The 23,818-nt window shown below is 60.3% G+C and overlaps 2 protein-coding genes across 4 annotated transcripts; both read right to left on the bottom strand.

Annotated features, from left to right (window-relative positions):
* Positions 1–924: 924 nt before the first annotated feature.
* CSRNP2 (cysteine and serine rich nuclear protein 2) lies at positions 925–5,874 on the bottom strand (the record flags this gene model as incomplete). The annotated part of the gene is made up of 4 exons (XM_079547736.1): positions 5,715–5,874; positions 4,163–4,422; positions 2,688–2,984; positions 925–1,680 (listed from the first exon to the last, which is right to left on the bottom strand). The coding sequence occupies exons 1-4, from the start codon at positions 5,863–5,865 to the stop codon at positions 925–927; spliced, it is 1,464 nt and encodes a 487-aa protein (XP_079403862.1). The 5' UTR covers positions 5,866–5,874.
* Positions 5,875–12,666: 6,792 nt separating this feature from the next.
* On the bottom strand, positions 12,667–22,577 carry TFCP2 (transcription factor CP2; the record flags this gene model as incomplete). Of its 3 annotated transcripts, none has more annotated exons than XM_079547732.1 (15): positions 12,667–12,704; positions 12,804–12,855; positions 13,295–13,437; positions 14,667–14,773; positions 15,149–15,239; positions 15,438–15,531; positions 16,152–16,230; positions 16,376–16,464; positions 16,956–17,066; positions 18,131–18,283; positions 19,207–19,313; positions 19,444–19,549; positions 19,691–19,767; positions 20,040–20,191; positions 22,456–22,577. In XM_079547732.1, 15 exons carry the CDS (start codon positions 22,575–22,577, stop codon positions 12,667–12,669), a joined length of 1,521 nt encoding a protein of 506 aa, XP_079403858.1. The 3 variants fall into 3 exon arrangements, with proteins under 3 accessions (XP_079403858.1, XP_079403859.1, XP_079403860.1); XM_079547733.1 differs by having other exon boundaries at positions 16,182–16,230; XM_079547734.1 differs by lacking the exon at positions 18,131–18,283 and having other exon boundaries at positions 16,182–16,230.
* Between the last annotated feature and the right edge of the window lie 1,241 nt (positions 22,578–23,818).

Raw genomic sequence — 23,818 nt, 5'->3', positions numbered from 1 at the left:
GCGCTTGGAGCTGCTGTGGGGACCGAAGTGTGGGGACGGAGCGGTGCTGCGGGGCACCGGGCGGCCCCTGCCCCAACGCCGCCCCTCGGTGCGGCACGACGGGTCGCAGCCCCTCGGCAGCGGAGAGCGTGGAAGCAAAACGAACCCAAGGGAGAAAAGCACCGCTGTGCCGAGTCGGTCCCGGTTCCGTCTCTGGGGGTCTCAGCCGGGGGGGAGGAGGAGGATGGCGGAGCCCGAAGCTCCGGCGCTGGGAGCGCAGAGCGGGGCTGCAGTCCTGGGGACGGGCGGACGGCTGCGGGTCCTGGGGGTGAAAGCGGTGAGCAAAGGGGGTCGGAGCGGTTCCAGGAGCGTCCGTGTCTGCGTTCTCACCCCTCTTTGTGCAACTGGAGCGGCTGTGGGGCTCCCTGTGGGGGGGGGGAGGCGCTGGGCTGCGGTGCGGCCCCGTAAACATTCAGCACGTTAAAAAAACAGAATAATTAAAAAACAAAAACAAACAAAAAAAATACAAAAAAAGAATAATTAAAAAACCCCCAAAAATACAAAAAAAAAAATAATCAACAACAACAACAAAAAATAAAAACAAAACAAAACACAAACCACCCCAAAGTCTTCTGTGTCCAAGACAAAAAGGAGGAGGGGCCCTGGGTGGGCAGCGGGGGGAAGCGGGCACCGCTGAGCACAGGGCGCCCCAAGCAGCTCCGCGGGGACGCGGCCCACGGTGTCCGTGCGTCTGTCCGTCTCGGTGCCCCAAGCAGGACTGCAGCCCCACGGGCTCCGTGTCCGCGCGTCTGTCCGTCCATCCCCTCGGCGCTCCGCGTGCCGCCATCCGTTCGAGCGGTCCCCGCTCCTCCTCCCTTCCCTCTCTCCCCATTCGGGGCAGCGCCGCGCCGTGGAATCTCCTCAATAAATAACGGGCGGGGGGCTTCACACCCCCCGGGGGGGCTCCTCGGGGCCGGGCGCCTCGCGGGGCGCCGGGGAGCCGAGCGACGCAGCGCAGCTCTGCGCGCCCTCCGGCCCCGCGCCCTTCGCCCCGTCCCCTTTGCTCGGGGCGGCGCGGCTGCACGGCGCTGCGGGGGCCGCGGCGTCGGTCCCGGTGTCCTTGGGGCGCTCGTCGGCACCGTTCTCGCCCTTGGGGCCCGGCGAGGAGCGCGGCTCCACCTGGTAGTACAGCAGCGGAGCGGCGTTCAAGTAGGGCTGCGCGGCCGCCGGCTGCTCGGCGCCGTCGGCGAAGCAGAGCACGGAGGATCCCGGCGGCAGCTGCGCTTGGATGAGGATGGGGGCCGCCAACCCCGGGCACAGCGCCTCCGGCACGGCCAGCGGCTCCTCCAAGATGCAGACGCCGACGCTCTCCACGCCGGAGCCGCCGCTGGAGTCTTCCTCGGCCTTCAGCCTCTCCAGCTCCTCGGCGGTCTGCAGGTGCATGACAGCCGTCTCGTTCTCGGCCATGAACTCCTGGAAGTCCTGCGTCTCGGGGGGCTGCGTGCCGGGGGGCCACGAGCTGCCGGCGCCCTGCAGCTCCTCGTCGCCGGGCCGCGTGCTTTGCCGCTTGTTCTCCAGCTCCAGCTTCATGATGGTGTGGAGGTAGTGAGTCCGCACGCGGATGGGGTTGAACTCGATGCGGCCGGCCATGTTCCCGCAGCCGTCCCGCGAGCAGCCGCAGGGGAAGGACATGCGGTCCACCTGTGGGGACAGCGAGGCTGCGGGAAGCGCTGCTCTGCCTCCGGCCCAACGCAGCGCCCCGAATGGAGAAGGAGCTCCAAGGATGAAGTTGCAGTGGCCAACAGGGCGACTGCGAGCCAGCACTGCGTGCTGCCGGCCAACGGGTTGACCAACGGTTGACCAACAGGTTGACCAATGGGTGATGGTGAGGCTGCAGTGCACCGTGGTGGCCAAGAACACCAACGGCAGCCTGGTTGGCCAATGGGTGATCAGTGGTTGACCAATGGTTGACTGCAGGCCATCAGTGTGCCCTTGTGGCCAAGAACACCAGCGGGCTGCTCTTGGCCAATGGTTGACCACGAACCAGCGAATGCAGCCTAGCAGCCAAAAATACCAATGGGTTTCTGCTTGGCCAAGAGTTGGCAAACAGTTCACAGAATCACAGAATGGTTGGGTTGGAAGGGAGCTCAAGGATCACGGAGCTCCAATCCCCTGCCACACGCAGGGCCACCAACCTCCCCATTTCACAGCAGCCCAGGCTGCCCAGGGCCCCATCCAGCCTGGCCTCCAACACCTCCAGGGATGGACGGGGCATCGCAGCCTCTCTGGGCAGCTGTTCAGCCCCTCACCGCTCTCACAGCACACAACTTCCCTGACATCCAACCTCCAGCTGCCCTCCAGTTGCCCACAAGCCATCAGCGTGACCTCATGGCCAACAGTTGACCACAGGGTGATCGTGAGCCAGTAGCGCGTCCTGGTTGGCCAACAACTGAACACAAGGCCCTCAGAGCCACGAAGGCCAATGCCGTACCATTGGCCAGCAGCTGACCACAAGCCAGCAGCGTGCCCTGGTGGCCAAGAAGGCCAAAGGTTCCCTGGGGGCACTGCGGCGCGTGGCCAGCAGAGCAGGGAGGCGCTCCTTTCTGGAGAGATCCAAACCTGCCCTGCCCCAGTGCCGTGCCTCTGCTCTGGGGGTTGGACAGAGGACCCCCGAGGACCCTTGCAGCCCTCTGCCACTCGTCACTCACCTGGCACTTGATGCCCGCCTGGCTGCAGGCGCAGGCCTCGGGGTCGCAGTACAGGCGGCAGTCGCAGCCGCACTCCTCTCGTGACAGCCGGATGGCGCGCAGCTCCTGCTTCTCCTCGGCGTCGATGCGGTGCACGCCGGAGGCACGGAGCAGCGCCCGCCGCTGCTTGGTGGGCAGGGGCTGCAGGAAGAAGTAGTCATCCACCTCCACGTTCTCCACATCGATGTCGTCGTCTGAGATGTCCTCCAGCGTCAGCCCTTCCGCCTCCTCCGACTCCACCGTGCCGTTCTTGGTGAGCTGCGGGGTCAGGTCAGCGCTCAGCGCCGTGCTGGGAGGCTGCGGACCCCCGGCATGGCATGAGGGGACCCACGGGGTCCCCCGTGCTGCAGAATCATTAAGTTTGGAAGTCTGAGATCACCCAGTCCGACCCCAACCCATCCCAGACACAGCAGGAAGGAGTGCGCCGTGTCTGCAGGACCCCGCATCTGCATTAAAGGCAGGAAAGCAACGCCGCAGCGCTCAGGAGGGCACCTCTGCCTCCTTCCCTCCATGCTGCAAACGGCTCAAGGAAAAGGAGGTCACTGCTTCCCAAAATATCGGGGCTTGGAGAGAGCTGAGAGGCAGCTGCAGGGTTTGGGATTGGAACGAAGCTAGAAATCGCAACAGAAACGTTTTGAGGAGGGGGGGAAGCAGCAAGAACCCTCATGAGAAACGTGGGGACTGATCCCCACCACCACCCCATCCATAACGCACTCCCCACTGATAGCTTAAGTGGCAGAAAAAGTTCAATTTAACAAAAGACTTAAAAAAGAAGTGTTGGCTCTGCATCTCTCTGCCAAACGTTGTCATGGCAGCAGCAGCCTGATTAATCCCAGGGCCGTGTCACATTAAATGAAGCCCAACCCCAGACAACGCCTAAGGGAACCCATAACGAGGTCAGGATGGGAAAAGGGTTGAGCTGGGATTTGATCTCAGGTACCACAACCTTCCAGACTGGAATTTCCAGCAGAGAAGTTTGGAAGGGGAACCGTGGAGAAGGACCAGAGTGACCAGGAGCCAGCAGTGCGCCCTGGTGGCCAAGATGGCCGACAACGTTCGGGGTGGCCGGTGGTTGAGGAACAGCCGGCCAACGGTTGACAAGCGGTTGGCCAATGGTTGACCATGAGCAAGCAGCGCGCCCTGCTTGACCAACAGCTGACCAATGGTTGACAAGTGGCTGATCGTGGACCAGAAGCGTGTTCTCATTGGCCAACTGCTGACCAACAGCCGATCAATGGTTGACCATGAGCCAACAGCGCGCCCTGGTCGACCAACGGTTGACCAGTGATCGACCAACTGTTGACCAACAGCAATCAGCTGACAAACAGCTGACCACGAGCCAGCAGGGCGTCCTCGCTGCCCAACAGCTGACCAACGGCTGACAGGTGGTCGACCACAACCCGGCAGCACCCAAAAAGGGCGATGCCCGATCCTACCTTCATCTTCTTGGCGTGCAGCTTCTCCTCCTTGAGGTGCTCACGCAGGATCTCGCGGTGGTTCACCTCCTGCTCCTGTGCAAACTCGCACAGCGTGTAGCTGCGCACCGAGTTGTGCCGCGGGGCCATGCCAAGCGAGCTGCCGCCCTGGCTGGGCACGCTGGTGAAGCCCTGGCGCCGGGCGAAGTAATACACCGTCACCTGGTCGAAGCGCACATTCTTCCTGCGCAGCTGCTTCTGCCTCTTCAGGATGGAGGTGGCTGCGAGGAGGGAGGACGAGGGAATGGGAACGGGAGCCCCGGCGCCTCCCGGTGCAATGGGTTGGGGTGGGAGGGAGCTTTGCTGCAGCCCTGAGCAGGTGTCGGCAACCGAGCCGTGCCCGCATGGGCTGCGTGCTTCCTTCTGATACTGTCAGGACAAACCCCATTAATCCCAATGCCTCGTTAATTCTGTTATCGTGAGGTATTTCAGTAGGGGAGGCGCCAGCGGGATCCTGGTTTGAGGATGAAGGCGTGCGATTGCGAGGGGCGTGCATGGGGGGAGCAAGGCCAGCACCCCCTCACAGCCAGGGTCTGTCCCCACCCCTGTCCCACCCCCACGCCCTGTCCCCTCGTCTGTCCCCATCCCCTGTGCTCCATCCCCTCGCTGTCACTGTTTCCTGTCCCCTCACTCGCTGTTCACTGTCTCTGTGTCCCATCCCCATCCCTGTCCCCTCACTTTGTCACCACGCTCTGTCCCCTTCACTTTGACACTCTTTCCTGTCCCCATACCCTGTCCCCTCCCCATCACCGTTTGCTGTCCCCATGTCTTATCCCTATCCCATGTCCCCATCCACGTCCCCTCACTCTGCCACTCTTTGCTGTCCCCATCCCCGCTCTTGTCCCCTCATTGTCACTGTGCCCACCTCCATTTCCATCCCTCACCCCCAGTCCTTTCATTACCACTATTTGCTGTCCCCATGTCACATCCCCACGCTATGCCCTCACTGTCACTGTTCTGTCCCCACACTCCATCCCCTCGCTCTGTCACTGTTCGCTCTCCACATTCCCAAGGAAACTCAGGGAAGAAGCCACTGCCCCCATCCCCATCCCCCCATCCCCACTCCTACACCCCATCACCCATCCCCACCCCACTCACAGATGGAGCCACTGCCCCCATCCTCATCACCCATCCCTGTCCCATCCCCACACCCCATCACCCATCCCCATCCCCACACCCCATCTCACTCACAGATCCTTACACCTCATCCCCACACCCCATCCCTGTCCCTGTCCCACTCACAGATGAAGCCACTGCCCCCATCCCCATCCCTACACCCCATTCCCACACCCCATATAACCCATCCCCATCCCCATAACCCATTCATGGATGAAGCCACTGTCCCCATCCCCACACCCCATCCCCATAACCCACCCCAGCCCTCATCCCACTCATGCATGAAGCCACTGCCCCCATTCCCACACCCCATCACCCATCCCTGTCCCCATCCCACTCACAGATGAAGCCCCTGCCCCCATCCCCACACCCCATCACCCACCCCCAACCCACTCACGGATGAAGCCGCTGGAGCTGGAGGGGTTGACGCTGTCGCAGCTGTCGGCGCTGTCGCTGTTGGAGATTTCATCATCCGAGTTGGACGCTGGGGATCCCACGTCCGCATCCTCAAACTTCCTCTTGAGGCGGCCGCTCGCGATCGCGTCCATTGGGATCGCATGGAGCTGCAGCACGCGGTGCGCGGGGGGGAGGAACGGCCGCCCGGCTCAGCGGGGACCTGCAGGATGGGGACCGTGGTGGTGGGGGTCCAGGGGTGCCCCCTACCCGGAGCAGCACTGCTCGGCAGCGCCGGGCCCGCAGCGCAGGGACGGGCAAAGCCGCCGAGCTCGCCGCTCTCTGCATCTCCTTCACCAAAACGTGGGAGCGTGGCATGGCGTCAGCACGCAGCAGAGCCCAGCAGCAGAGCCGAGCCGTGGGGACGCTGCTGGGTTGCGGGATTTGGGAAGAGGGGGAACAGCAGAGCTGAAGGCGAGGCACTCGGCCCCACTCCGCTTTGTGCCTTCGCCGCAGCAGCGCTGGTTCTCATGGCAACGGAACAAACGGCTCTGGAGAAAGCTGCCGGCGTCCGTCTGTCTGTCCGTCATCCACCCCCTCCAGCTCTCATCCTTCCGTCCATCCATCATCTGTTCATCCGTCCACCCTTCCATCAGCCCAGCCGTTCTCCATTTGCCCTTCTGTCCGTCCATCCTCCTGTCTGTCCATCCCTCTGTCATCCCAGTCCTCCTCCTTTCCGTCCACCCGACATTCATCCGTCCATTCCTCCCTCATCCCATTCGTTCATCCTTCTGTCCACCCATCATCTGCCCGTTTGTCCATCCCTCCATCATCCATCTGTCCATCCCTCTGTCTGTCCATCTATCATCTGCCTCTCTGCCCATCCTTCCATCAGCCCATCTATCTCCTCATCCTCCTGTCCGCCTATCCCTCCCCCCATCCATTCTTCATCCGTCCTTCTGCCCATCCACCCCTCCATCCGTCCGTCCATCCCTCCACCATCCCATCCATCCTTCATCTCCCTGCGCACCTCCTCGCGCTGCCACCTCCAACCCAGGTGTGACAAAGGGGGGTAGGGACACAATTGACACCGGGCTCCGGCTGCAGCTCCTCTCCCAAAATGAGAGTTCCCAAAATGAGAGGGAAAGCTTGGGAAAGCATTCCAGGCACAGAGCGACTGGCAGCAACGCTACAGTGCCCAGGGTCTGCAGGAACAACGGAGCTCTCACTCAGCTGGCAGCCTGGAGTTGGGCTGGTGGCATCAACGGCTCTGCTCTGTTTCCAGTGAGAGGGAATCGGATCAAAGAGGGAAAACGGCTCCTTTCCCCGTGGAGCTCAGCACCAAAAGCTTTGCTGCCACCCAACAGCGCTTCTCCTTCTTCCCTCCGTTAAACTGTGCCGAAAGGAGCTCAGCTGAAAAGATTCGTTCCTCCACATCCTGCAGCTTGGGAGGAGGGCCGCAGGATGAGGGATGCTCTGCATCCCGCTGCCAGGCTCCAAACCTTCACCTGTCAGCAGAGCTGCTTGGTGAGCCTGGCTTCGTTCTGCTGACTGCCAGCCAGCTGTGTGCACCATTGGCCAAGAATGCAACCCGTGTCCTCGCTGCTCAGCGGCTGACCGTGAGCCAGCAGCGCGTCCTGGTGGCCAAGAACACCAACGGTGTCCTGGATAACCAACGGCTGACCGACGGTTGGCCAAAAGCTGACCGTGAGGCAGCAGTTCTGGTGGCCAAGAAGACCAATGATATCCTGGTTGACCAGTGGTTGGCCAATGGTTGATCGTGAGCTGGAAGTTACGGTCCTGTGGCCAAGCTGGCCAAGGGCTGATCAACAGCTGATGGTGGCCAAGAACACCAGAGGTGTCCTGGTTGACCAACAGTTGGCCAATGGTTGACCAAAAGCTGACCACAAGCCAGCAGCGCGCTCCAGCGGCCAAGAAAGCCAATGGTGGCCAACTGGTTGACCAAGGGCTGTCCAACAGTGTGATCACGAGCCAGCAGCGTGCCCTGGTAGCCAGGATAGCCAATGGTGGCCAACAGGTTGACCAGTGGTTGACTACAGGGTGACCATGAGCCAGCAGCGTGCCCTGGTGGCCACCGGTTCCCTGGAGATGGCTGCGCAGAGCACAGCCGGCAGGGCAGGGAGCTGCTCCCACCTCTGCTCTGCACTGGGGAGGCCCCATCCGGAGCACTGGGCCCGGCGCCGGGCTCTCCAGTTTAGGGCAGACTGGGAGGTGCTGGATGAGGACCTGAGGAGGTTCCTTCCAGCTGCCGCAGCTCCGTGAGCTTTGGGTTCTGCTCCCCCAAAGCGCTGCAGAACATCCCAGGGCTGCTGGGAGGAGCGGGGGGGGGGAAAGACAGAGCAAGCAGCAAGTCCAAACCCCAGAAATAAAGCAGAAAACCAGGGGGCCACCACTGACAGGGCTACGGGACACAGCTCTGCTCCTCTGGCGCAGAGGATTGCCTGCAGGATTCGCCTCTTATCCCACAGCTGAGGATTTAAGAACTGCACCACTGCAGGGATGCTGCGAGGGGCAGATTCCTCCTCGGGGGTCAGGGCTGCCTCCTTTGGGATCCGTGTTCCTACAGCTGAGCCCCACAGATGTTCTGGGCTGCAGCTCCTCAGCAGCAGCAGCACTTACACAACACGCATCGCAATGAGCAGCGGAGCCCGGCCCCGAATTGCAGCGCTGCCGGCAGGTGTGGGGAGACCGTGAGGCCCCAAAAAGCAGGGGGGAGTAAGGAAAGGGTCCTAAAAAGCTGGGGGTAAAAAACAGGGAGGTCCTAAAAAGCTGGAGACTAAAGGAAAGGGGTCCCAAAAAGGAAGGGGGGTCCCAAAAAGGAAGGGGATAAGGGCAACCCCAAAAAGCAGGGGGACAAAAAGGGGCAGCCCCAAAGGTAGGGGGGGCTAAAGGAGGCAGGGTCCTAAAAAGCAGGGGTCTGGAGGAGGGAGGAGCAAAAAGGGAGCCCCCCAAAAAGGAGGCTAAAGGAAAGGGGAGCCCAAAACGATAGAAGCAAAAGGGTGGTCCCAAAAAACAGGGGGCTAAAGGAAGGAGCCCCCCCAGAGCAAAGATGGGGGGCAAAAGGGGAGGCGCCCCCACAGCGGATCGCACCAGGCCCTGCAGTATGGGAGGGTGGGGGGCTGACCTCAGAACGTGTCAGAGCTCAGACCCCCCAGGGTCCCCATCCCCATGGCAGGGCCCCGAGGACCCCCACCCGCCCCTGATCGTCCCTCACTCAGGGTCTCCTCTGCTCCCTTCCCACCTGAGGCACTTTTTTTGGGGTCACCCCACACAGCCCCATTGTTAGCACCCCCCCACAGCCCCTAAAGCCCACTTTCAAGGCTCCCATCCCCTGCATGGCTACCACAGCCCCTACAGGCCTCCTATCTCCCCAGAGAGCCCCATTTTAAGACACCCCCCACCCCCTACAAGCCTCTGATCCCCCCTGCAGCAAACACATTTCCTACAGGCCTCCCATAACCCCTACAGGTTCCCCTCTTCAAGGCTCCCATTCCCTATAGGCCCCTATATCCCCCCCACATCCCCTATAAGCTTCCATTCTTAAGGACCCCCTCCCCTGCAGCCCCATCAGCCTCCTATAGACTTTTATTTTTAAAGCCCCCTACACTCCCTACAGGCCTCCTATTGTCCCTATATATTTCCACCTCTACTACCAGCACCCCCTAAAGATCTCCTATAGCCCCACAGGCCTCCATCTCCAAGCTCCCTCCCACAGACCTCCTACATCCCTTACAGGCTCCTATTTTTAAGGACCCCATCCCCCTATAGCCCTCCTATGCCCCATATAGGCTGCCACCTCAAAGACCTCCCTCATCCATCCCCTACAGGCCTCCTACACCCCCTACAGACCCCCATTTCAAGGCCCCTCAGCCCCCATAGGCCCCTATTGCTGCCATGGGCCCCCCATCCCCTCTTTAAGGCCATCACCTCCTCTAGCCCTTATAGGCTCTGTATGCACACCCCCCACCCCACAGGCCTCTTATGGCTTCTATCTTTCCCTCTTAAACCCCCTCCCAACTGACCCCCCCCCACTCCCTACACGCTTCCATATTTAAGGTCTCCTATGTCATCTGTAAGCCTCCATACGTACCCTATAGACATCTTATATTCCCCATAGCCTCCCTATCCCCAAGACCCCAAGCCCTGCACGTCTCCTATAGGCCTCCATCTTCAAGGCCCTCATCCCCTCTATGCCTCCATCCTTTTTGCCCTCACCCCTTACAGACCTCCTACAGCCCCTATAGGCTCCCATTCTCCAGGCCCCCCGTCCCCTGTAGGCCTCCTACAACCCCTATGAGCCCCCTGCATCCCCAATATCACCCCCCCATCCCCTATAGCCCTCCATCTTTAAGACCCTCACCTCTTACAGACCTCCCACGGCCCCTATAGGCTCCCACACTCCAGGCCCCCCATCCCCTACAGGCCTCCTGCATCCCCATAGGCCCCATTATACCCTTCCATCTTCAAGGCCATCATTCCCCTACATCCCTCCATCTTTAAAGCCCTCACCTTGTAACCTCCCATAGGCTCCCATTTTCCAGGCTCCCCAACCCTGCAGTCCTCCTACAAACCCTATGAGCCCCCTGCATCCCCAATACCCCCCCCATCCCTTACAGCCCTCCACCTTTAAGACCCTCACCTCTTATAGACCTCCTAAGGCCCCTACAGGCTCCCATTTTCCAGGCCCGTGATCCCCTATAGGCCTCCAATCTTCGAAGCTCCATCCCCTATTGACCACCCACACACAACCCCCAAGAGGCGCCCGCGTCCAGGGCCCCGACCCCCTGTAGACCCCCCTATAGACCCCCACCCCCTCAGGCCTGGCCCCACACTACCCCCCCTCCTCCCCCTCTGCAGCCCCCAGCCCCGCCGCCCCCCATTCCCCCACTCACCGCTCGGCGCTGCGGGCGGGGGGCGGCCCGGGGCGCGGGTTCGAAGCCCGAGTGCGGCCGCGCGGACCGCCCCGCCGCCGTCTGCCGACAACAATGGGGCCGCGCCTTATATACCCCGCAGTCACGTGACGGCAGGCCTCACCTCCCCTTCCCCCCACCCCACAAACCCCGCCCGCGGGGGGTGTCGGGAAAGCGAGTCCGGGCGGGGCGTGATGGGAAACGGAGTGCGGAAGTGGGCGTGGGGCACGTGGGGGAGGGGAAGGGGAGCAGTGAGGGGGGGGAGGAGGAAGAGGAGGGGGAGGGGGACGAAGGCCCGAGCCGCCGCCGGAGTCTAGACGGAGATTAACGCGGCGGGGAGCGGCAAAAAGCGCCTTAAAGGGGAAATAATGGGACAGATGTGGGGCAGAGAGCCCACCGCACCATGCAGACCACCCCTCGGCATAAGGCTTAGCTCATTAACCAATTAATTAACGAGCGAGCAGGTTGAGATGTTCCGTGCAGGCACCGAGGGGTGACCGCCCTCATCCCCCCATCCTCAGCCCGCTGCCCCCTCGTTCCCACCCGCAGCTCACATGGACCCACAGCGTCCGTACAAAACTTTACCGCTGCCCCACGGCTCCGTTACAGAATGGCATCAAACACACAGCAGCCCCCCACCTCCACCCCTCCAAGTACCAAACCACGCCTACGGGGGAGCACTGGGCTCCCCGAGTGAGGGAGGCAGCTCCGGCTCCTTCCCAAGGAGCTGAGTGTCCACTGAGCAGAGCCTCACGATGAGCTGAGCTGAGCTTCATGATGAGCTGAGATTCCATTGAGCCGAGCCTCACGATGAGCTGAGCTTCATGATGAGCCTTGAGTCGGGCCGAGTGCCCCATTAACCCGACCCAGTCTGAGTCACTCACTGAGCTGAGCTGCCATTGAGCCGAGCTGAGCGTCCCTTTGAGTCGAGGTGAGTCTTCATTGAGCTGAGCCTCCCCTTGAATTGAGCTGAGAGCCCCACTGAGCTGAGCCTCATGCTCAGTCTCCCATCGAGCAGAGCTGAGACTCCCATTGAACTGAGTCCTGTGTTGAGTCTCCTGCTGAGCTTCACTTCACACTGAGCTGAGTCTCCTGTTGAGTGTTCCATTGAGTCGAGCTGAGACTCCCTTAAACTCATCTCACTCTTCCCCACCTCCATCCTCAGAGCTGGGGCAGGAGGATGCAAAGGTAGCAAACACGTAGATACAGCTTCAGATTTCCAACCAGGACACCTGAATCTTTCTCCTTTTCACTCGAAACCACAAAAATGTGCAGAAAAGAATCCTCCAGGTGAACCATGTGAGCTGCTTCTCTCTCCAGCTCCATTTCGCTCCAAGTTCTCCTCCAGCTTTGCACACCTGTGCCAACTAATGCTGATGAGGGAGGGAAAGAAGCGTGAGAAGCAGCAGAGGCTCCTTTTGGGTAAGTCCTGTGGAGTCAGGAGTTGGACTCGATGATCCTCGTGGGTCCCTTCCAACTCAGGATGCTGCGATTCTGAGGGATGGCAGCACGCCTGCACACAGCAGCAGCGCTTCCATGGTGGTGGGTAGGAGAAAAAGCCCAACAGATCAACTTCCATTCAATATCACAGCGCACCAAAGTCCTGAAGAAAATCCCTCCCAGCCCTCTCCTACCGCTCCATGTGTCCGTTCCAGACCCGCTCAGCTCCACAGGGCTGGGAGCACCGGGCTGGTTTCCTTCACATCCACTCTCCAGTCCAAATGTCACAAGAGCTGCTGCCTTCTGGAAAAACAGAGCCACGAAAAGCCCTCGTGCAGCTCTGAGGTCCCAAAGGTGAACTCTGCTCACTGCTATGCAAGAGCACAACGTGGAGAAGTCAGCAGAGCATCACCCGCAGGTGGTTTGCAGCTGGAAGGGTGAGGAAGGGGCTGAGAACCAACAGCTCTGGGGTTTTGAAAAGGCCAATGGGAGCTTCTGGATCTCTGCTCTCATGTCCTGGTGCTGGAAGAGAGGGGGATTCACACGAGATGAGAGGACTGTGGCTGTTCCTCGTCCCGTCCCCTCCTACTTCAGGATGATGTGGTAGCTGTCGTTGGTTTCAGCTGCAAAAAGAAGGGAAGCTGATGAGACACTGCTGGCAGTGAAGGGATCTGCTGCGTTCAGATCTGGCACAGAGGACGGGCAGCGCGTCGCTTACGTACCTTTCATGGTGTCCAGAACAAAGCAGGATTCATCCTGGAAGTTCTGAATCATCTGAAAGAAGTCACAACACAGCTGAGCCTGAGGCTGCACCCGAACACGGGGCTGCACTGCAGACAGGGCTCCAAGCAGGAAGGGCACCCACAGCAACACTCATCCATCGCTTCAGAACCACAGTGAACCAGCAAGCCAAGGCAAAGTGCTCCAACCCTGCAGTGTGTTCTGGAAGCAAAGCCCTTTCCCAGCAGCTCCCCTCCTGCTCCCAGCAAAGCACAGCAGGGACAGCTGTGCCCTTACACCCCCCCCCAACTCCAGAACTACGTGAGTGCTGCCAGCGTCCCCAGTGCTGTCTGACATCCTCAGCTCCACAGCTTCGTCAGTGAACTCTTTGGAAGCAGCAGCAAATGAGAGGGGCCCACCTTGAGGTCATGCTTTGGAGGCTGGACACGAAGCAGTGTGAAAGGCAGAAAAAGGAGTGCTGAGGGATCGTTACCTCGTCGCTGATCAGCACGTGGATCCCTGTCGGACCCTGCTTGTAAATCTGGCTGATCTGCTGGGAGGAGATGCTGAAGAGCTGAGCCAGCTTCTCTGTCAGCTCCACCGCCGTCAGCTCCTCCAGATAGATGGCGTGGTACACTGCAAGGACAAGGAGTGCTGCAGGACGGGCCAGGAGTGCGCAGAGCAGCCATGCTGAGCGGGGAACGGATGGGCAGAGCAGCTCTGAAAGCAGCGTGCACTGGCCTGGGCTGGAAGGGACCTTAAAGGTCATAGAACTGTAGGATGGTTGGGATGGTAGGGTCCTGGAAGAGCACAAAATTCTAGGATGTTTCGATTGGAAGGGACCTTGAAGATCATAAAGCTGTAAGACGGTTGGGTTGGAAGGGTCCCAAATGATCATAGGGCCATAGGAGGGTTGGGTTGGAAGGGTCCTAAAGGATCACAGAACTGTAGGATGGTTGGGCTGGAAGGGACCTCACAGCCCCAGCCCCTGCCCTGGGCTGTCCCACCCCCCATCAGCTGCCCAGGTCCCCATCCACAGCTGAGTCCCTCCAGGGATGCAGCAGCCTCTGCTTCTCATCCACCCAAACCCCCAGGCTCTTCCTTCCCTGCAGGGCTGCTCTCAGTTCTGAAGTCCATCCCCGCACCTGGGACTGCCCCAGATGTTCGTGTAAACCCCCGTGCAACTTCTCTCCTGTGTCTACTTTTGCTCCACGGCTGCCCAACACCCTGAGCTATAAAAGCACCAACGCTGCACTAACGTGGCCACCAACGTCCTGCAATGCTCCATTTTGCATTTATGCAACCCTTGGCCCAAAAAGCTCCCGTTCTGACCATCGCTCTGTCCCATTCCTGGCATTTTTACATCCCCCAGCCCTGCAGTGGGAAGGGATGGACACACAATCTGCTTTCACTCTGACCACAGAGCAACGCCTGGCTGCTGCACAAATGTAGGTCAGCCATTGTCTGGGCAGCTCTGCGTTCTCACAGCAGCCACTGTTGGGCAGCTCAAAGCAAACAGCATTCCGTGGGTCAGGATCTGCAGCCACCCCTGCGGCCAACAAGGGGAAGATGTGCAGGGCGAGGAGCGGGGCAGGCAAAGCACTCGCTGCAGCTCTGTGCCCAAGAGAGCGTGAGCAGCTCCTTGGTTTGCCTGGAGCAGGAGAAAGCAGCCCAAAGGAGGCACAGCAGCTGGAAAGCAAAGCCTCCGTGCTTCCAGCTGCTACGCACCCACAGCCCCGAGGTCCATCGGGTGATGTGTGCTGGGAGACCCAGACCTGAGCAGCTGGGAGCAGTTCCACTGCTCCTGTGTGATTTCTGCTGGCTGAGCGCACTGCTGCTCCCCCTGCTCTCCTCCAGGCTCTTACCAAAGAAGGTGCTGGTGACTGCGTCGCCGTCCTCGTGCTTCTGCTGCAGCTCCTGCAGCTGCTGGGACTCCTGGCACACATAGATGGTCAGCCGGGGCCGCACCATCCTGCAGGCATAGCACAGGGGTTGGCTCCAGGGCCCCGAGACAGCATTCAGCATCCTCCCAAGGAACAGAGCAGGTGGAGGAATTCACCCAAAAGCAAAGAGGCAGAGGCTGACGCCGCCCCCAGGGGTGTTTCGGTGTCGGTCCCTCCTGAGGGATGTGGGCTCCCTGTGGGATCTCATTCCATGCACCCACACCTCTGCGCAGTGCCGTCCCTCTGCCCCCCAACAGGAAGATCTGTTCTAACGCTCCTCACCCACGTGGATTTCCTTTCTTCCCAAAGCAGCTTCCCCACCATCCCAGCTGCCAAACTGGAAGGTCCACACCACATCCTGCCCAATCCAGAGGCACATTTTGATCAAGCAACCCAAAACCCACCGTCCTTTCAGTGCGTTGAAGAGCCTGATGCCATCTGCAGGGCCGCAGATCTGGATGACATCTTCCCTGGTCAGCTTCAGCAAGTCTGCACCTGCAGGAGTCACACCATGGGAAGAGCGTGGAGCAGCGCTCAGCCCCTGGGGCAGAGCCCAGCCACCTACAGCTCCCCCCACGCCTCAGGAAATGAACCACGCAGTTCTCAGGCAGTTTTACCGTGTTCCAAGTACAAATTTCCAACCATCTGTGCCAGGCAACGGGAGTGAGGGGAGGCAGAGGGATCTGATGGTACCTGAGAAGTTCCGGAACAGACGGGAGAATGTGGAGAAGCGATTCCGGTGCAGCCACTGCTGGGCCTCCTGGGGAGTGCTGGTGGGCAGGAGGTTCTGTGGGATGGGAGAATATGGTCACAGCCCCCAGAGGGGACAGAGCACCGAGCGTGGCTTCGGCGTTGTAATCACCCTCACACCGAGACCAAAGTGCACAGTGGGCACACAACAACGGCTGCAGCTGGGGTGGGTTTGGGTTTAAAGGGCTCCACAGGGACAGGGAAAGGGGAAGGAAGCAAAAGAGAAGACATGAGTGAAGAAAGCACGGTCAGTACAGGGCACAGCGAGCTACAGGCGGCCTGCTATCAAACAGAACCACAGGATGCTTTGGGCTAGAGGGGACCTTAGGGGTCATCCAGCTCCTGCCCCCACCCTGGGCTGCTCTCGCCCCCCAGCAGCCGCCCAGCGCCCCAACCACGGCCCTGAGCCCCTCCAGGGATGGGGCACCCCCACCTCCCCAGGCAGCAACACTGGGTCTCCCTGCCCTCTGCGCACAGCTCCCTCCCCACACCTCACCTCCATCCTCTTTGTGAGTTTAAAACCATTAGGAACCAAAAAGAAGAGTTCCTAAGGATGTTAAACCCCAGTAGCATCCTAGCAAGCAAAGCGCCGAGCGCAGCACCCAAACCCCCACCCTCCCCACGCAGCCCCCCTTCCGACCCACGCGCCATCCTTACCCCAAGCATAAGCTCTGAAGTGTGACTTACATCTGCGATCGGAGGCGGGGGCTCAGGCTGGTGGTTTGGAGACCCGTTCCTGGATGGGGGGGAGAGAGAGACAGACAGAGCAGAACCCGCAGTCAGCTCCGCACCAGAGCCACCCCAGCACCACTGGGACGCGGGGACACGGCGAGCACGGATGCACCGATCCCTCGTGTGAGGCAGGAACCCCCCAGACTCACCCTTCCCCGATGGAGAAGCTGCTGTGGGAGCTGTTGAAGCCGGGGGACGGCGCGTTGTTGACGTAGGTGATCTCAGGCCACGGAGAGCACTGCAAAGGAAAAACCCAGAGGAGTGATGGAGCTCGGAACGGACCTGCACGCCCGCCCCTTAACAGCCATTTGCCACCTGGTTACTACAAAAAAGAATTAAGTGATGATATCAGGGATCAGACGGAGCCGTGTCAGCTCCACAAAGCCTCACACCAAACACCATCCCACGGAATCCAAGTGCAGGGCTCTCTGCTGCCAGCACCGGGCTGACGCAGCCCATAGAGCCCACATTCCCCAGGGAAGGACGAGGACTCCGTCCCCAGCACTTTTAGAGACTGAAAGTCCCCCATTCCCACGAGCAAAGGGAGGCAACGATGGGGTTTTGTGCTGACACCTTCAGCAGCCCATTGCCGCCACAGGGGCACAGTAAAGCTGGCAGCAGAGGTGCCACCTCTCATGACAGCTCAGGTCTGGGAGGAGGCAGCTTGGTTTGCCCACCCTGCAGCTGTGTGCCCAGCCAGGTGCCGTGCTGCAGAGCCGCAGTGCCCACCTCGGTGAGGATGGTGGTCTCATAGGAGGGCTGGTACTTCTCCTTCTCGTGCGGGGTGCGCTTCTCCATCTTCTCACGGTCAGTCTTCTGCTTCCGATCGGCTCCTTTGGGCTGGGAAGGAGAAACACTCCTTAGAGGGGCAGTGCAGGATGGGGGTCACGGAGGGGTGGGCAGGCATGCAGGCAGCTCCTCCTGCTTGGCCTCGTGCTGCTCACAAAGGGCCGGGGATGCACGGCACCAACTGCAGCAGCAGCGGCTCCCCAGCACACCTCACCCTCCTGAACAAGGGGCCAAGTGAGTTTGGAGAAAGCCACAGAGCTGAGCTGGCACCGAGGGCTCTGCTGTCCTCCAGCCACACTGAAGCTCCGATGGCATCCATGGTGCCAGCAGTGCATTTCTGTGCCCACAACACCCCACAGAGCACAGCCCTGCTGCACCGAGCTCCAAGCACTTCCCATTTGCTTCCTTTACAACCAAGCAAGGCACAGAGCCACGTCTCACGGCCTTCCTCTCCCACCCTCTCCTTTCTGTTTTCTTTTTTAACCCACAAGGTCACGCCAGCATAACCAGCACGGGGACTGGCAGCATCCCCCCAGCAACCCCACGTTGCTTCCCCTGACCCACTGTGGGCAGGGACGTTGTGCTTCAACACCATGGCTGCGCCCCTGGGCACTGCAGCTTCAGTGCTGGGTTTTCCTGGGATAGAGTCAGAAGTGAAGAATTCCATCCCCAGGACACATCCACTGGCACAGAGTGACCATGGGGGTGACTGTGAGCCAGCAGTGTGCCCCGGTGGGCAGGATGGCCAATGTTGGCCTACAGGTTGACCAGGAGTTGACCAACTGTTGAACACAAGGCTGACTGTGAGCCAGCAGTGTGCCCTGGTGGCCAAGATAGCTAACAGTGGCCAACAGGTTGACCAACAGGTTGACCAACAGGTTGACCAACCCCCAGAGGTCCCTTCCAGCCCCAGCAGCTCTGCGGTTGCGTTTCTGTCAGTGTGGGAGCTCTCAGAGAGCAGCAGCACAACCCGTGCGCTCCCCAGCGTTCTAAAAGACCCCAGAGCTTGCGAGCTCAGCCACAGCCCTGCAGCTGCGACACTCAGCCAGGCCACAGCGGGACAGGACTGAGCTCCGCTGCACGTCCCACGGGGCAGGGACCGCTTGCTGCGTTACCTTGAACACCTTGATCTGGCAGCTGGCTGAGTGCAGGTGCTCTGTGTACTCCCCGTTCTCGTTCTCCTTGAAGGTGTCGATCTGCACCCGGAACGGCACTCCCTTCTCCCCGCCGTGCTTCCGCATGGTGAACTCGGTGCTGATGCAGTGCACCTGGGGAGGCAAGGAGAGCTGCTGTCAGTGCTGCCACGGGACCATGCCGTGTAACAGCAGCACCCAGGAGCCGAGAGCAGGCAGCAGAGCCGCGGCCCCATCCCTTCCTGTGAGTCCTGCAGCTCCGTGATGCTGCCACCAACCCCTCACACGCTGCAGACCACTTTGTTCCAGGCAGCGCAAGAGATTTGCAACAGCCTTAAATCACCAGCAGCACAAATAAAACAACCCACAGGCAGTCAGCTGAGCTGCTGGTGGGCCCCTCACTGCAAGAAAGATATTGAGGCCCTGGAACGTGTTCAAAGGAGGGCAACAAAGCCGGTGAGGGGTCTGGAACACAGGGCTGATGAGGAGAGGCTGAAGGAGCTGCGAATGTTCAGCCTGGAGAAGAGGAGCTCAGGGGAGACCTCACTGCTCTCTATAACTGCCTGAAGGGAGATTGTAGTGAGCTGGGGGTCGGCCTCGGCTCTCGTGTCATTAGTGATAGGAGCAGAGGGAATGGTTTCAAGCTACGGCAGGGGAGATTCAGGCTGGACATCAGGAAGTATTACTTTTTGGAAAGGGTGGTCAGGCACTGCAATGGATGCCCAGGGAGGTGGTGGAGTCACCGAGCCTGGGGGTGTTCAAGGAAAGACTGGATGTTGTGTTGAGGGACGTGGTTGGGAATAGGTGAACGGTTGGACTGGATGATCTCTTAGGTCTTTTCCAACCTTGGTGATTCTATGATTCTATGGTGCGTGGCTGCCATCCTCCTGCACCGCCTGCAGCAGGAGGAGAGCTGCAGCTTAGTTCCCATCATCTCCCCTCAAGGCACACAGCGCCTGCTTGCAGCTCTGAGCCACACAAGTGCCTTCTTGTGCTCTTGGAAGCTCCCAGCTGCTCTCCCGGGGCCCCACAGGAGGAGCTCCCCCACCCCACAGTACCTGGATGAACACTGACGTCCTCTTTGAAGGGTCCCACAGAAACTCCACGGTGTTGAGCTGAGTGGGATTGGCTCTCGGGTCAATGATGCCCACGGACATGGGGATATCTGCACAGAGACCGAGCTGCGACGTTTGTTGGGAGAAACAAGAGATTCCCAGGGGACGCAGGCCTGCACATCAGTGACAGAACTGCTCCTCAGAGCCCAGGGATGCTCCAGTCTCCTCGAAGGACCTCACCTATGTCCAGGATCCTGTCCCCAGGCCGGTTCCAGCGCCAGCCCTCCAGCTGCTGGTGCTCCGTGTACTGCAGCCGTCGGTCGTGGAAAACCACCCGGAAAATGCTCTGAGGAAGGGGGACAAAAAGTCAGGAGCCCCCCAGGTAAACCCCCGCCCTGAGTCCAGGGGATGAGAACAGGAGCAGAGGGACAGGGGGTAGGGGTCAGGAAAGCAGCAAAGGGAAGTGCCATAAAGGCACTGTGCTCACCTTCACCAGCTTCCCATTGATCTCGGGCAGCTCCCCGATCTTCCTGTTGTCCAGCATGCGGATCTCATAGGACTGCCCTGCAGGGAAGCAGAGGGGTCACGCAGGGAGGAACATCCCCTGCTGCTCCTCCCCAGCACTCAGACCCTTCTGCTGTCACAGGATGTGACAGTGCTTCAGTGCCATCCACCACTGCTGTGCAGCACTTGCTGCAAAGCAACAGACGTAGCTGGGATCTGCAACAGCCAGGAGCTACAAGACCCCCACTGCAAAGCTGCAGCTGGGAGCTGCTTTCCCTTACCCACAGGGCACACACACGGGCGGTAGGGCAGCATTAGCAGACAGTTCCCACCTTGGTTGAGGTAGGTGAGCGTTTCATCGTGCAGCTTCACAGCAGGCGACGTGGCTGCACACAGCACGTACTGAAAGGGCAGAATTTTGTTCTCGTTCTCTGGAGGCAAGCTGGACTCCTCCTGCTTGAAGATGGGCAGCGCCAGGACGTCGCTGCAAGAGAGGCGGCACACAGGGTCACTTCAGCTCTGCTGCAGATGCACGGAGCTGCTGGGTGCAAGCAGGAGCATTGCTGAACAGACATGCAGTGTATTGGGTTGGAATGGTTGCAGACCCGATGTGCAGCAGCTGCCTCCAGCTGCAACGATGGCCTCAGAGCCCCTCAGAGCCCCGGCATGCTGCATGAGTTCACTACATCCTCATAGGTTCAGCTGGTTTTCCTTCCTTCAGTTGAACATTAAAAACTTCACAGAGGGAAAACCGGGCTGCTTTGGGTAGAGCGCAGCTCCCACCCCGACAGCACTTGAACCCTTTGGTTTTCAGCAATCACAAACCCACTCTTGATCCAAAGCTGTGTGAGCAATGCTCACAACGGCTGCACAAACCTGGGGATGGGAGGAGCTGCTGGCAGCCCTCCCCATACTGCACAGCCTCCATCCTGCCCCCTGAACCACACAGCCTTCCTCCCATCCCCTTCCACACAAGAGAGGGCAACAGAAATGTCCTCCTCTCTCTGATCCCAGCCCTCAGCTTGTCCCAGCCAGGAGGGGCTCCAAGCTCTGCACCCTCCATGGGGCTCTCCCAGCACTTCCCAGTCTGTCCTGAACTGGGGAGCACTGGGCCCCATGCTCTGGATGGGGCCCCCCCAGTGCAGAACAGAGGGGGGAGCACCTCCCTGCCCTGTTGGCAGCGCTCTGTGCAGTGCCCCACAGGGCCATCGGGGGGCGCTGCTGGTTTCTGGTCACCCTGTGGTCAACCTTTGGTCAAGTCTTGGTCAACCTGTTGGCCACCAGTAGCCGCCTTGGCCATTGGGTCACACTGTTGACTCACAGTCACCCTGTGGCCAACGGCTGGTCCACTCTTGGTCTACCTGTTGGCCACCAGCAGCCATCTTGGCCACCAAGGCATACTGGTGGCTTGTTGTCACCCTGTACTCAACTGTTGGTCAACTCTTGGTCAATCTGTTGGCCATCTCAGCCTCCGGGGCACACTGCTGGCTGTGTCTCGCTGTGATCAACCACTGGTCAACTCTTCCTCAACCTGTAGGCCACCACTGGCCACCAGGGCATACTGCTGGCTCACCGTCACCCAGTGCTCAACCACTGGTCAACCTGTTGGCCACCAGTAGCCATCTTGGCCACCGGGGCATGCTGCTGGCTCATCGTCACCCTGTGCTCAGCTGTTGGTCAACCTGATGCACACTGTCGGCCACCTTGGCCACCAGTGCACACTGCTGGCTCACGGTCACCCTGTTGGCCAACTGGGACACCATTGGCTTTCCTGGCCACAAGAGCACACTGTTGGGTTATGGTCAACCTCTGGTCAATTGCTGGCCAACCAGAACACCACTCCTGGTCACCAGGGCACTCTGTCAGCTCATGGTCACCCTATGGCCACCAGGACAGACACCCAGGTCCTCCTTTGCAGACCTCCATTCCAGTTGCTCCGACCCTGACCTGCACTGACACACAGAGCTGCTCCTCCCCGGGCACAGAACACGTAATGAACCTCACCAGGTTTGCTCCACTGTCGCTCTGCCCTCCAACAGCTGCCACCTGGATGCCCAGCACACACTGCACACACCCTCAGCTCAGCACAGAGAGCAGTGCCAGCAGGGCACAATCAAAAGTTAAAGATTTAGAGGGGTAGGATGGTTAAAAAGCAGCAAGGGCTTAAGGAGCAGCAATTCTTTAAGACAGGGGGATGCCAGGGCACCTCCACAGGAAGCAAAATGGCAGCCATCTCCCAAAGGCGCATCCATAACACAAGTCATGGAGGTGCTGGATGAATTTAATATTTAATTTTAGTAATATCTCACGATATTTTATCAATTATTATTAAAAAAAGCCCCTTCCTTGTCGCAGGGCACTGGGTGATGCTCAGCACAGGCAGAGCTGGGACAGCCCAACTGAGATCATAGAATCATGGGATAGTTGGGTTGGAAGGGTCCTGAAAGGTCACGGAACCATAGAATAGTGGGGTTGGAAGGGTCCTGAAAGGTCACAGAACCACGGGATGGTTGGGTTGGAAGGGCCTCACAGCCCCCTCAGCCCCACCCCCTGCCCTGGGCTGCTCTCACCCTCCCAGCAGCCACCCATGGCCATAAGCACCTCCAGGGATGGGGCACCCACACTTCCCCAGGCAGCAGTGTCAGGACTCACCACCCTCAGAGTACAGAACTCCCTGCCCACACTTCACCCCAATTCTCCCGTGCCGTAGGGCTGCCCCCAGCCGCAGCCAACCCCAACCCCTCCTACCTCATGCTGTAGGCTCCTGCTCCCAGCTCCTGCCCGATGCCCGACAGGCTGGCATCAAAGTCCTGCACCAGCCCCGACTCGATCACCTCATCTGCCAGCGGCAGCTTCAGCGCCCAGGCCATGCTCCCCCCGCAGGGCCCGGGGCCACGTTCCCAGCAGGGGAGGGCCAGGCGGGGTCCCCCGGTGCGTCACCCCCTGCAGGGAGTGCAGCCTGGGGCTCCTCGAGGGTCTCTGCAGCTCCGCTCCCTTCCCTCCTTATGGGGAGCTCCCCTAGGGTGCCCGACGTGGAGGATCCACCCACCCCTCAAAGCCTTCACTTCTCTCCCAAGGGGCCTCTCCAAATGGCCTCAGCCCCCTCGCAGGCCCCACAGCCCCTCTCCCCTAAGGCCTGCACCCTGCAGAGAACCTCCCAGGCCCTATAGGCACTGTTGAGCCTCCAGGGAGCCCCCCTCAAAGACCCTATAGGCACTGCCTGAAGGGCTGTACCCTCTGGGTAACACCCCCCTCCCCCCAAAGGGCTGCACTCCTGGGCACCTCCAGGCCCTACAAACACCCCATTGGGAGGCTGCACTCTTCAGGCATCCCAAGGCCGTTCAGGCACCCCTAAGGCCCTACAGGTCCTCCCAGATCCTATAGGCCCTACAGGCACTCTAAGGCCCTCCTAAGGGCCTATAAATACCCCCAAACCCACTTGAGGCCTTATAGGCACCCCCGGGTCCTCCTAAGGCCCTACAGACACCTCCAGGCCCTATAGGCACCCCTAAAACCCCTCAGACGCCCCCAGGCCCTCCTAAGGCCCTACAGGTCCTCCCAAGCCCTATAGGCACCCCCAGGCCCTCCTGAGACCGTACAGGCATTCCCCAGGCCCCATGGGTGCCCCCAGCCCCGCTGCCCCCGACCCCCTCCTGAGGCTGCACGCTCCCCAGCCCCCTTACGGCTTTACAGGAGCCCCCGAGCCCCGCACCGCCCCGCAAAGGGCTCCGGGCCGCGGCCCCCGCAAAATGGAGGCGGTGGCGCCTGGAGCCCCCGCGCAGCCCCAACGGGAAACGCGCCCTGCCTCTTTCCGCCGCGATCAGCCAATAGAAACCTGGCGCGGTAGAATGACGCAAGTAGGACGCAGCCAATGGTGGAGCCCGAGCGCGGCTCTGAGCGTTGGGATTGGTTGTGGGGGGAAGCGGGAGGGGCGTGATGAGCGGCGTAGTGCGCTCGGGTCCCACCTCCCGGAGAGGTTCGCGGCCGTGCGGAGATTGTGGGACCGCGGGTTCGAGGCCCGGGTCGGGATCGTGAGTGCGCTGAGTTGCGCGGTCTCAGCCGGAGTTGGGCTGGCTCGTGGGGCGAGCAGAGCTGTGCCCTCCTCCTCCAC

Source organism: Tetrao urogallus (assembly GCF_951394365.1).
Source record: "Tetrao urogallus genome assembly, chromosome: 31".
Lineage (NCBI taxonomy): Eukaryota > Metazoa > Chordata > Aves > Galliformes > Phasianidae > Tetrao > Tetrao urogallus.
This window is presented reverse-complemented; position numbering and strand designations above follow the sequence as displayed.